Source organism: Arachis hypogaea, chromosome 2 (assembly GCF_003086295.3).
Source record: "Arachis hypogaea cultivar Tifrunner chromosome 2, arahy.Tifrunner.gnm2.J5K5, whole genome shotgun sequence".
NCBI lineage: Eukaryota > Viridiplantae > Streptophyta > Magnoliopsida > Fabales > Fabaceae > Arachis > Arachis hypogaea.
The window spans coordinates 89,293,557-89,307,118 of record NC_092037.1 but is presented as its reverse complement, the minus strand read 5'-3'; the positions used below and the strand labels follow the sequence as shown (position 1 = coordinate 89,307,118).

General features: G+C 31.8%; 1 protein-coding gene across 4 annotated transcripts; it reads left to right on the top strand.

Annotated features, from left to right (window-relative positions):
* Nucleotides 1–3,087: 3,087 nt before the first annotated feature.
* On the top strand, nt 3,088–8,896 carry LOC112750061 (uncharacterized). Of its 4 annotated transcripts, none has more exons than XM_072211662.1 (8): nt 3,088–3,382; nt 5,001–5,091; nt 5,225–5,601; nt 5,703–5,938; nt 7,506–7,719; nt 7,934–8,026; nt 8,123–8,216; nt 8,315–8,896. In XM_072211662.1, the coding sequence occupies exons 3-5, from the start codon at nt 5,427–5,429 to the stop codon at nt 7,593–7,595; spliced, it is 501 nt and encodes a 166-aa protein (XP_072067763.1). In that variant the 5' UTR covers nt 3,088–3,382; nt 5,001–5,091; nt 5,225–5,426; the 3' UTR covers nt 7,596–7,719; nt 7,934–8,026; nt 8,123–8,216; nt 8,315–8,896. The 4 variants fall into 4 exon arrangements, with proteins under 4 accessions (XP_072067763.1, XP_072067768.1, XP_072067752.1 ...); XM_072211667.1 differs by having other exon boundaries at nt 8,123–8,219; XM_072211651.1 differs by having other exon boundaries at nt 8,123–8,225.
* The last annotated feature ends 4,666 nt before the right edge of the window (nt 8,897–13,562 follow it).

Here is a 13,562-nt window from a genome sequence, read left to right as displayed (position 1 = left end):
ATTTTCAAAAGGATTAAATCCATCGCTAGCTAAAGCTAAACGAACACTCCACGGATCGTTAGAAAAATCTGGATGCTTTGCATCAAATTCTTTCCACGCTTCAGCGTCCCAGGGATGCCTCAAGAATCCATCATTATTTCCAGCCTCTTTATGTCATAACATGTTTGAGGATGTTTTGCTACACATGAATAACTGTTGCAGTCATGGTATCAGAGGAAAGTATCGGAGAGTCTTTGCCAGTATAGGCTTTCCATTTTTCTTGACAGGTATTTTGAGTCTAATAATGGAACCCTTTCGCGTCTTTTGCTTCCATCGTGAAGTTGATGAATGGATTCCTTGCGTGGTCTAGAATTTTACAAATAAGTTCTCGTTGAAAGTATAACTTCTAAAACAACAAAGAATCCTTTCATGTAAAAGTTTGGTTGTCACAAGTAACAAACCCCTAATAGAATTGATAACCGAAGTATTTAAATCTCAGATCGTCTCTCAAGGAATTACAGGAAAGTGTGCTTATAATTGGTTATGAAAAAGTGTGTTTTTGGGGTTTTAGATTAAGAAACAAGAAAAGTAAATAGTAATGAAATTCAAATGATAAAAAGGTCTTGGCAAGGTTTGGTGGTCAAGGATCTCTATCCTTATTACTAACCACAACATGAGAATTGGCAAGGATCAATCCCATTAAATCATTCTCTAGCTTAGTAAAGGAAAGTTAAATGAGCTATATCAATCCAAGTCCATAAGTCCTAGCTCTCTACTAATTCACTTAGTAAGAACTAGAGTTAACGGCCCCAATCATCAATTGTTGGACATTAGTAACTCAAGAGTTCCTAAGTTACCATCCTAAGCCAAGAGCATAAAAGTCTAAGCTAGAATTCTCCCAAGCATTTTATCAAACACTTGGAAGGCATAAAAGGAAAACATAGAGAATTAATGAGAGAATATTAATTCTAAGCAACCAATTGCAAACATCAATAACACAAATCAATGAAGACAACGATAACCATAGGAAAAGTAATTGCATTAATATGGGAATTGAATCTAACATCAAAAGTTCACAAACTAAAGTAGTAACAATGAGTAATCAATAAGATTAGAAGAGAAATCCTAAATCCTAAAACCTAGAGAGAAGAGAGAGCCTCTCTCTCTAAAAATTACATATAAACCCTAATTTTGAATGAAAAGTGTCTCCCATTCTGCTCCACTCCCAGCCTCTAATTTGTGTTTTTTGGGCTTGAAACTGGGCCAGAAACAGCCCACATGTCCGCGTTCATCCCGCGTGCGTGTAGCCTAGCTGTACTGACACTATGGCAAATTATATATCATTTCGAAGCCCCGGATATTAGCTTTCCAACGCAACTAAAACTGCCTCATTTGAATCTCTGTAGCTCAAGTTATGATTGATTGAGTGCGAAAAGGTCAAGGCTGACAGCTTAGCAATTCCTTCAACTTCTTGTATTCCTTCCACTTTTGCATGCTTCATTTCCTGCCCTATAAACCCTGAAAACACTTAACACACATATCACGGCATCGAATGGTAATGAGAGAGGATTAAAGCTAGCAAATTTAAGGCCAGAGAAGCATGTTTTCAATCATAGCACAAAATCAGGAAGGAAAATGTGGAACATGCGATTTCTATGAATAAGTGTGAGAATAATGGATAAAATCCACTGAATTAAGCGCAAGATGTACCACGAATTAGTGGTGCATCAGAAGTCCCACATCGATTGCACTTGATCGCGTTCTCAGCATCACCCCGATACAGCATGCAATCATTCAGGCATGCATCTATCCTTTTGTATTCAATCCCTAGCTTTCTAATGGTCTTCTTGGTTTCATATAATGTGGGCGGGAGTTTTGCTTCCTCGAATGCATCTCGTAGTAAGTCTAGCATCATGGACATAGCCTTCTCACTCACTCTGCACATACACTTAATATGATAAAGCTTCACTATAAAAGACAACTTTGAGTATTTTTCGCACCCGGGATATAATTCCTCTGCTCCATCCGCTAGAAGATCGGTAAAATCCTGAGCCTCCTGACTTAGATCATCGTACAAATATGGTAACTCTAAATCATCGTCTCGACACCTTCACCTGTTGTGGTCTCTGCACTCCCATGAGGCATTGTAAGTCTCAAAGATGTCTAACAAAAAAAGAAAAGGATTAGTTACTTAAAAATACACTTCATCAAAATTCATCTATACAATTAGTACATCTCCATAAATGTTTGAATAAAATATGAATTTAGTAACACTAATGATTACAAATCTAACTAATTTAGCATTAATTTAATATTTCAGAAACAACAATCAAAATCCGAAACAAATTCAAAATGGTCGACGACATCAGGTATCTATTAAAAATAAATCATTGTCACTCGTAACATAGAACAACAATAATAAAAAAAAACCTTTACAAAAAAAATTACCATTGTTTAACTTAAAATAGATTATATTACTTATGAATATTTATAAATCGTAAATAAATTTAATAATGTAAAGTCCATATTTTAAATACAACATAAGTAGTCCAAATTAACAAAATAGTCATGCGTAAAAAAAATATTAAGTAGAAACAACTTCTGAAACAAGATTCGTAATTTCGAAATATGAATAGATGAATATGGTATACTGGATAGGTATTCACAACTGATAAGGTGATACCTGGATGAATGGTAAATGTGGAAAAAAATAATAGAAAATTATAAGCACTGATAACCCATCATGGAAAAGAAGAAGAAGACTATCTAGTATGACAATGTTTGTGATTATACGAGAGAGTGCAAGTAATTATATAGACTTTTAAGAAAAAAATATAACTAACCAGATATCTTTTTTGAAATTCAAATCACAAAAACGTGTTATAAATTTCGGATAAGTGTAATCTTATCTTATTTTTTAAGCATAACATAATGTATCTTTTAGGATTAATTTTTAAAAAGGAATTAATAATTTATTTGAGAAAACGGGCTGTTAAAAACAAATAATAGCATAATCAGTGAAAAATCCGATAGAGAATAATACGAAACTAATTAAAAATGTTATCAACAATTTAGGGGTTAGTTTCACCCACCTCTTTGACCACAGCACTTCCTTCCCCCAAAATGCGTAAACCGTAACCCAACTTAAACTAAGTTAACAAAACCTGCTAAATGGATAAACCTAGCATAAGAGCTCCAACCCTCTTCATCTTCCAAATCCACATTCGCTGCCTGACCACCAGCATTTGCCGTCGCTGCCTGTCTCAGGGATCATCGACCATTGTTTCATTTACCCCTATTCGTCGCTTGGTCTTCCTGTATTTCTTGGATTTGCACCCTCGATCATATTCGGAAACGCAATCTTCATTGGCATCAATCCAATGTCACTCATCCAACAACAAAAGTAAGTCTATGAAACCCCTCTTTCACCGGGGACATGCATTTCTTCTCATAGCTTCCTCCTTAAATGTTGCTGCTTCCGTCTTAGTTATTTCTATTTATGTGACCGAATAATAAGCTTATGTTATTCCTTTTTATGTTTAACACGATCTCTTTTTCAATCGCTAATAAGATGTACACCCAGAAATGATTGTTGCATTAAATTTCTGCTTATGCATCTCCTCAGTAATTGATTGTTTAGTGTGCTTAGTCAAGCTTATTTTGAATAACCTCTGATTTTTGGCAACAGGAAAAAAAAAGGAACTAACTTTGAATATACCTTCTCAGAAGCTATATTTTTGTTTACATGTGTTAATATATAATGAAAAATTTGTACATATATATAAGGTGTATGAGTGAACTGTTTTGTCTATATACACCCACCACTTCGTACTCATTTAATTCCTAAAGGATCTATATACACGTTCTTTCAAATACAATTAATAATGAGTGAACTGTGTTGTCTATGGATTAATGATACGCATGTATATGGACTTAGTTCTTTAAGGAAGTGCTCTGCTGCATAATTCATTGGTCCCTGTCCTTCCATAGGCATGGGTCTTTCTTTATTTTTTTTTATCCACTGATCCTTTATGATGGACATCAAACCTTTTTTGTCTTTGTTGCTAATCTGAGCCATGTATTTCTAATCTTTAATTATGCCAATACATGGTCTGTGTTTGATTACTTACAAGTGACTAAACTCAACACTAATCAGTAAACTGAATTTATTGCAAGTATGAGTAAAAATTGTAGCTTCAGTTTCTTTTAGTTTTTCAAAATTGCACATAGCACAGAGAGCAACATTTTTATGAAGTTCATAAATTTTAAGAGTCTCAATAAAATTACTGATTTTCAATCTTTATAGCTACTAGTTTCCCAGGTTAAATTACTGATTCCTTTAATTTTATTAAGTATTTTTAAATAAATTAGTCAACATTAATATTTGTCTAATTTCATTTCAGTTTTATAATATAGGCATATAAATTAATTTGAGCTTTTGTTATGTCTTTGAAATTAATTGTGGTTTTCATATTCAAAGCGTCCGTCAGAAAGCTAATAGTGTTCAATTGCAGATTTGTTAGTTTGCATAAAGGGTGAAAGGGAAAGGGTTTATCCAATCAAGACCTCTGAAGGATTATGTGTAAACTGTTTACTGTTGTTCTTTTCTCATACGGATTCTAAAATTTTTGGGGCTATTCACTACACTATCAGTGTTACGAAACAAATAAAAAGATGCTTCAAACATACAGTTTTGATTGTTTGTGATGCTAACTTCAAGAACTGCACAATTACTCAGTGTTTCTCAACCCACCTCCGTTTTCATGTTTTGTTTTTAGTATTTGATTACTTGAAAAAATATTAAAACAAATAAACATCTTTTGAAAAAGATCTTCAATCAGATAACGGTACCGAAGCATACGTTCCTTAGTTAAAAAGAAAACTTAAGTTATAATTTGCATTTTTTTTAAAAAGTATGTGTGTAAGAGCAGTCTGTTGGTGAAGGTATGAGTGTTTTGTACTCTTGAGCTTTACATTGTCCATCTCTTACTAATTGTGTAATGACCTTATGCTGTTTAAAGGATTAATCAGATGCCTAGGAAACCTCGGTATACCGCTAGTAGTGGAGCCAGAACTGTTGCTGCCCTTGATAAGCAAACCCAAGCCATTCTGGTGAGTTAAGCAATGTTGGTCTGATCATGATAAATTTCAGTTGCATTTTAGGATTGATTTTTAGTCAATTTCATTTGTGGGTATACTAAAATAGGCTGGTTATTTTACCACGTAATTTGTTTTTGTACACTAGGATGGAACGACGTATGCGGGAGCTAAGACTTCAAGTGCACAATGACGTGCTAGAGCGCCTCCACATCCGTATTCCCACAACAGTGCTCAACAACCTCGTGCTAATGAAGTACCGTTTCGACTACCGCGCAATGAAAGACGGTTGACTCTGCCAACTGACATGGGTGACACTCGAGCTCCTGCAATGCGCACAGAGAGTTGGGATGGTTATGAAGGTGCAGATGTCTATTCAGAAGATAAAGACTATGACCCAGAGGCGGAGGAGGTTGAGCCATTCAATGATCAGGTCGACGACTTGTTTGCCGCACATGAAGTTGAACATCGAGGCAATGCTAACAGCAAAAAAGGACACCGATTTTTGGAAATTTGAAGTCATTGGTATTATTTTTTGCTCGTATTTTAAAAATCATATTTTACCTTTTTCTTGAATTATAATTCTCTCTGTAACTACAATGTTGTACACTTGTTTCCTCCATTAGAAAACGGCGTGATTAAAAACATGGATCTCACGGTTAAGGAGGCATTAGCACTTCCTCCTGGAAGGAAGATCATACTCCACCATAACAAAGAGATGCAACAAGTAGGTCAGTCAGCTGGCCAATTAAGTGGATTCTTGGGGAGTTTGGGGGCTGATTTTCAACAGTTACCAATTTGTGAAGAAAGTTTGAAGACGATGAACAAGGCTATCAAGGAGCACGTGTTTGACCAGTTTAAGGTAATTTTAGAGTTATTTTTAAAAAATAATGCTTTACCACAGCTTGAAGTTGTTTTTATGTCGATCAACTTTAAGATCAATTGTAACATGTTTCATTTTGTTTCTCTTAAATCAATAGAACAAGGGGAAGATTGATACGCACACACATGAATGTCAACCATGCAAATTCATTGAATATATATATATATATATATATATATATATATATATATATATATATATATATATATATATATATATATATATATATATATTGGTGAATTCTATTTAACCCTTGCTAAATTAGAGGGTAATTTGCCCCTTGTGACATATCTTTATATTAGTAACTGAATAAAATTAGTTGACTTATCGTAATTAATTTTAACTCTGAATCTAACCTAAATTTTGTTAATTTAATTAATTACTCATGATCTAACTTTTTTATAAATTATAAAAATTAGTAAAAAATTTAAAATTAATAATGATGTAAGTTACCCCATCGCTACTGAATTATTTAATTAGTTTATCCTTGCACATCAAAATCTTAATATATATGATCTTATGATAAGTTACTTTACTTAGGACTCATCATAATATTAGTTCATCCCTTCGCATGTAGTAATGCAACTAATAATAATAATAATAATAATAATAATAATAATAATAATAATAATAAACCTCAACAGATTTACAAAAATGCTACTAATGTAAACAAGTTTCCCTTGACTAGCTATTACTTCTTTCTTTTTGTTAAATCAAATTGTCAAAAAAAAAAAAGAGTACAATGTTGCATAAGTGGAATCATTATCCTAATACTGAAGTTCAAATGTCTCTATATAATTAAATTGTAATTCTTGATGAAGATAATTAATAGTTCAAATTTTATAAATTAACATTTCTCCTTTTATTAATTAAATTAAAAGTTAATAAAATTTTATATTCACAATTAACTAATATGTGTGTATATTTATTCCTTAGAATCCACATGTATGTTCTCATACATATTTTCCAGAACTGTACTTGAAATAAAAAATTGAATTATTATTTTCTTTCCTAATCTTCATGCACAAAGCAAGCAAAAAACTAATTTATGTTTGCTTAAATGTGAAAAGAGAATACAAAAAAATTCATTACAGACGTGATTGGTTGATGATTTTGTGATTTGGTCCTCAGTATAGTACAGAAGGTATTCATCATGCATCTTCTTATGTTATGTGTTGTACATGTATTAATTTCCTCACATTAAATAGTAAATTTCAATAAGCTTTATTATTATTGAATCTAAGGCATTCAGATTAGACAATATGGTGATACTATATTGAATATATGTTACAGTAATATGATGAGTGTCATTACCAGCATCATTTGTTTCATTTGGAAATTAATTGAGCTTGATAGTTCCACTGATTTGGGTATGAACATTTGATTAGATTAACTAACAACCTATTGCATGTTATATTTTTTATTTTAAACCATGCTTGTATAAGCTAGAACCTACCAGAAAATGCTTAAAGTATAATACATCTTTGCAAGTAATTTACGTATAATCAGTATTATATTTGTTACTTATGATGTGTTTGGTTTGTAGCAAGTCTTTCACTATGAGGACGATGGAGGAAGAAGAATAAAGTGGAGAATCATACAAAGGATCGGAAAAAATTGGAAGAACACAAAATAATTTGTTCCATAAGTTTTATGATAGTAGAAGGACTTTTGAGCAAAATGCCAACCATAAACCATCAGGAATAGATGCAAATCACTGGAAGTGGTTTCTTGAATATCGGTTGAAGGACTCGACAAATGTAACAAATATTCAATCATTATTTCATTCTATTCTTTTTAAAACTCTTTGAATTATTGCTAAATATGCTGTATTTGTTGTGATAGTAGAAAAACTTCTACCCAAAATACCTTTACCTTTTGTTTTTTTCCTAAAATTGTACATGGCTATTTCATATACCTCTAACGTATTAAATTATCCCATTCACATTTATGTTCCTAGTTTTTTGTTTGTAGGAGAAGTGCAGAAAAAATGCTGCATACCGTTCAAAGCAACGTTACACACATACTGGAGGTTCTAAAACAGTGGCCAGAAAAAGACACGAAGAAGTAATCAATAACAATAATTCAGTTTCAGATTTTTGCTTAGTTTTTTTGTAATATAGAGTTTTTTTAACTATGATTGTGTCCACATGAATGTTATAGGAGCAACGACAGGGAAGACCTATTGGTAGAGGAGAGATATGGACCATGTCACATAAAAAACAAGGATGGCACGTATATAAATGAAGATGTGCATGTTGTTGGTGTAAATCATGTTTAATTTTTCAGTTTTCTTTTTGGATTTACAATTATAGATCTAAAATTAGTGTAACTCCAAATATCACATGTATGCAGGAAGCAATTGAGCAAATTGAGACCCAAGACGCCTCCAGCAAGGAGCTTTCACAGAATGATTCCCTTGCACAAGTTTTTAGCAAGGAGCACCCAGGACGAGTTCATGGAATGGATTTCGGACCATGTCCCACTCAGTGTTTTCGTAATATTCCACAGTAGTCAGTCTCCAATGTGCAAGTTGAGGAGTATCAGAGGGAGATTGCAGAACTTAAGGCAGAGGCAGCAGTATTAAAGACAAAGGCAGCAGAGGAAAAGGCAAAGACACAGACAATGGAAAATTTGTTAAGATACCTAATCCAGCAACAAGGAGGTAATTTGCCACCTGACGTAGCTGCAGATCTAGAAGATTTGGGAAGTGCACCGCCCGTATCCCGTGCAATATGATCTTCTGGCACTATAATGATCTGAATGAAAAATCATGGAATCAAGTCAATAGAAATAGAGCAACTTTGAATTTGAACAATTTTTAATTATTTGCTGTTTAATGATTTTTGAGTTTAAATTTCTAGTTTACAGACATTGATGCACTGAAGACAAATTTCTCTTATAATGATAGACTTTTGTGTAAATATTTTTGTTCTATTTTGTGTTTTTTAATTTGATTAATTCTTGGTTGTTTTAATCTATTAAAGCAACTTACGTAGTGGAATAACGTAACAGAAATTAAAATAATGATTATATATGAAAATTTGGATTTAACCAACAAAAAAACCATAAAATTACATTTGGCAGCGGTTAAAAATTCGCCGCTATATTAGAACAACTGATTTTTGAAAGATGGCATTTTGCAGCGATTTTAATAACCGCTGCCATCTCCAAGTATACTAGTTTAATGTTTAGCCGCAAAAACATATCGCGATAAAATACCATCTAGCAGCGGTTATTCCAGCGGTTACTATTAACTGTTGCTAAATGTTTAGCCGCACGCTATCTTCTAGCGAATTAACAACCGCTGCTATCTGCCGATTTTCTTTTAGTGATTCCCTAACTGTCACTACTTTAACAAGAAATTCTAACCACAGCTTCAAATATAATCTTTTTGTTTGTAGTCCTCCATAATTCAGTTCTAGATGGGTTCTACTTCCACTCGCTTAACATCACATAGCTCGATAAAATTTTTAAAGTGGTCTCTCTGATTTACATCTTTTATCATATAATTTTCTCAAATTCAAAATTATCTATACTAGTCTTCGAGATTCAGTTCTGAGCACCATATTAGTCTCTGGACCCTTTTGTAGTCATCAAGAGTGACGCCGCATCAGCTATCCCAAAATCATTACTGTGTTTGGGCTTGAAGTCATGCCATTGGACCATTGATGAAGTCCTCAATTGATGAAGGAGGTTCTAATGCCCTATGCTCCTACAACAGTGACCATTTTATGCATTCAGATGGCAACATTTTGACTTTATGCGTTGTGGAGCGTCAACAATCCGACAAGGTATGCAGTAGAAATTGTTTTTGCATGCGGTTGTTTATTTTTAATACAAATCGGATATTTGTTCATAACATAAATGGATTATTCTATTATATTTTATCCGTATAATAAGACAAATGATAATAATTTTCAGTTCAACCAAATATTTTATAACAATAAATTGGTCATATATATATGTGTGTGTAAAGAACATAAACATCTTTATTGAAACGAATAATCTCAATTTAACTTTACTTTGATAAAATCAAGTGAGATATTTCATATGATAATGGTGAAATGGGCTTCTATAGACTAAATTATCTCATTTCATTTTTAGAAAAAATTTATTCATATATACGTAATACTTTTTTTGGAACTGTGTTGTTAGTGTAATTTGAGAGTCATAATAATTCCGATGAAAGATTAAAAGTAATAATAATATTTAAAAAAAAAACAATTATACATGTAAAATAAACAAAAAATTTGATTTTATGTTAACATTTAGGAGTTTCAATAATAAAAAATTCAGGATGGTTATTTCTTGTTGGATGATTTAATACAATTAGATGTCTCTTGTTGTGTGTTTGTCTGATTTTTTGGTTATTCACTCGTTATTTATTTTTCTGATAGTTATTTTATGGTATGATATCTCATTTGGTTCCTTTGTTTGGCTTTGTCTTTTTGTGTTCAATTACAGGTCGTAAAGTTACGGACATTATTGAGTCAGAAAGTGATGAAATAGAATTTGGTTCCTCTGTTTGGCTTTGTCTTTTTGTCTTTTTACTCATTTTTTTTGCACATTAAATGGAGTTGTTTACACACTAATATCTTTTTAAACTAAATAATTCTATAATATGATATATATTTAAATTTTAATAATTAAAATATTTAGGTTTCAATCTTTAACTTGTTAGCCTTAAAAGTTTGACACAAGGCAAAAATATACGTATGAAACATGCTTAGCCGAACACTCTAATAGTCTAACTATTAATAGCTAGTTAAATTCACTAGGTATGCTGGATATTAATTCGCTAGGCGTGCGGATGATATTTTTATTTTTAAGAGAATGATTATTTGATTAAAATATAATGGATGTTCGAGTTATTTTAATGGTTGGAAACTAATTAAAAATTTTTTTAGTTGTTAAGGAGTACTTCACCTTTTGAATTGTGACCGGAAAAATTTAGTCATTTCTTTTTTGCGCATTAAATGGAGTTGTTAAACTAAATGATTTTATAATATGATATATATTAAAATTTTAATAATTAAAATATTTTGGGTTCAATCTTTAACTTGTTAGCCCTAAAAGTTTAAACACTCTTAGCCAAACGCTTTAATAGTCTAATTATTAATAGCTAGTTAAATTTACTAGGCATGTTGGATATTTAATTCATAGGCATGCGGATAGTTATTTCTACTCTTAAGTGAATGGTTATTTTATTGGATTGGATATATCTCAAATTTTTCTAATTTTGCAACAATAGAATCATACAAGTTAAAAAAATAACGAAGCATAAGAACCCACAAGCATCAAGTTATAACCCAGGTCCACATTGCATTGTTGAAGAATTGAATCACTAAGCTTTGGACCTGAATCACAATGGGAGTTGAAGATTAATTTCGGAAGATTTGATTTGATTTTGTTTTAATGAAGTTTGAATTTGAATTTTAGGTTTTGTTTTAGGTTAAGTATAAAAGGCTCCCGAAAAACTTTGACGGGGACCTTTGGGCCATTTTTCATAGATTGTCTTTGATTTTGAACCTTAGCATGAGTCACTAATCTCTTTGGTTAAGGTTAGGAGTTCTGTTAATTCTAATGGACTAATGTTATAGCCTTTCTACTTTTGACTAATGCATTGATGTTTTCTCAAGAAAGAGTTTTCGTTCTTCATCACAAGGGTTTGAATCTATTGGGAAATAGTTCTAATCTAAACTGAATTCTAATTATCATATTCAAAAATTTGGTTTTTGAAATTAAGCTTGAAAACTCCTTTTCATAATTCTTTAAGTTTTGAAACTAGACTTGATAAGTGACATCGAATCAACTAGGGTTAACTCTTGTGAATTGTGTAGTTTCTAAATCAGTGAATGTAGTTCACCTCTTTTCATAATCAATTAATCAAGGAATTGGTGGTTTATTAAGTTAAGAGAAATTGAATTATCAAGGGATTGAGATTTGATTACTAATGATTTACCATAGATATATCTTGCATGATTAAAGTAGAGAATGAAAAGCATTCTTCCTGAAGTTTAACATCTCTGAAACATTAACTCTTTTAATCATATTACTCTCCCAACCATTTACTATTTGTCTTATTTTATTCACTGCTTTTATGCTAAGGAATTCTAAAATCCTAAATTCTGATTATCTGACTAGATTAATCAATTGACCATTGCTTGCTTAGTCAGTTAATCTTCGTGGGAATGATAACACACTCCTGCAGTATTACTTGATACGATTCGATACACTTGCCAATAGTAGTTTGCGAAAATCTGCATCATACATGTCAAAGTCCCTATGTCGAATGCAACTGATGTTAGATAAAAGAAAGAGTTTATGTTTTTAAAGGAACTGGAATCATAGCATATGCAAAACAGGCACAAACAACAGATTTTATCACAAACAACTTGCCTGTCAAAATCATATCCTGTAAGTTGCACTAGTACTATTAATGGTGTAATTGAATCAGGGTCTTTGGGGTTTGATGGCCTTTTAGGAGTTTTTTCATGATTGACATTGACCTCATCATCCCCTAGATTCTCATCTTGTGGGTTCCCTGTATATTGAAACAGTCGACACATTCTCTTGGCAATTGATTACTCATTATCCTCGTTATTAGAGTTGGAAACTACTGTATGTGTCTCGGTACGCTGTGAGGCAGCTTTTTTGAAAAGTGATTTTTTTGTTGTCTCTGCATGATTAACCTTTGACAACGCACATCTTTCTTCTCGTCGTTGTCCTACTTTTCTGTGTTGATGTAAATATTCAACGTGGCATAAAAAAAAACCAAAATGTTTAGAAATGAACATACAAAAAAATAGCAGAAGATGATTCTGTATAAATTTCGTTGCTAATATTTAATGTGTCATTTATAAATAATGTTTGACTACTTATATGCAATAAAACCTTGTTTTCGGTATATATATAAAAAAATAGATACAATAATTAAAAGAAAATAGTAGAAAATTGATGGGAATGATCTAGTAAGTATATATATATATATATATATATATATATATATATATATATATATATATATATATATATATACTTTAATAAAAGTAAAATATATACACGTGTGAATGCAACCTACCAATGCATGGTATTTTATATAGCTTCTAAATCAAGTAGGTAAAGGATTTCGGATTTGTATTTACTAGAAAGTATATCATGATTTAGTTTATAAGCACGATTATTTTGGTTGTGCATTTAGTATTAATTAACTTTTTATTTAATAAATTAATTAAGATATATATTTAATTTGAATAAAAAACAACCATTATAATTAGGAAATAAACATCCATTTGAATTCTGTTCAATTAACATCCAGCTATATTATGAAGACAAATTATGGTATAAAGAACAGAACATATACACACAATAAAATATACTCACCTTAGTTACAGTTGTCTGTTTTTTCGATTGGAGTGCACGTCCTTGTCCTGATGGTGGTTGTTCTGTTGTTTTAATGGGCTGCTTTTTTATGGATTCCTCTTTGAGCTCTTTAGCGTCGGTGCTTCTCCATTCGAATACATTCAGAAAATCAGAGAATAACCATGCAATTGTTCACATAAGAATACTAAAATTGTAAACATACAAAATATCTAATTCA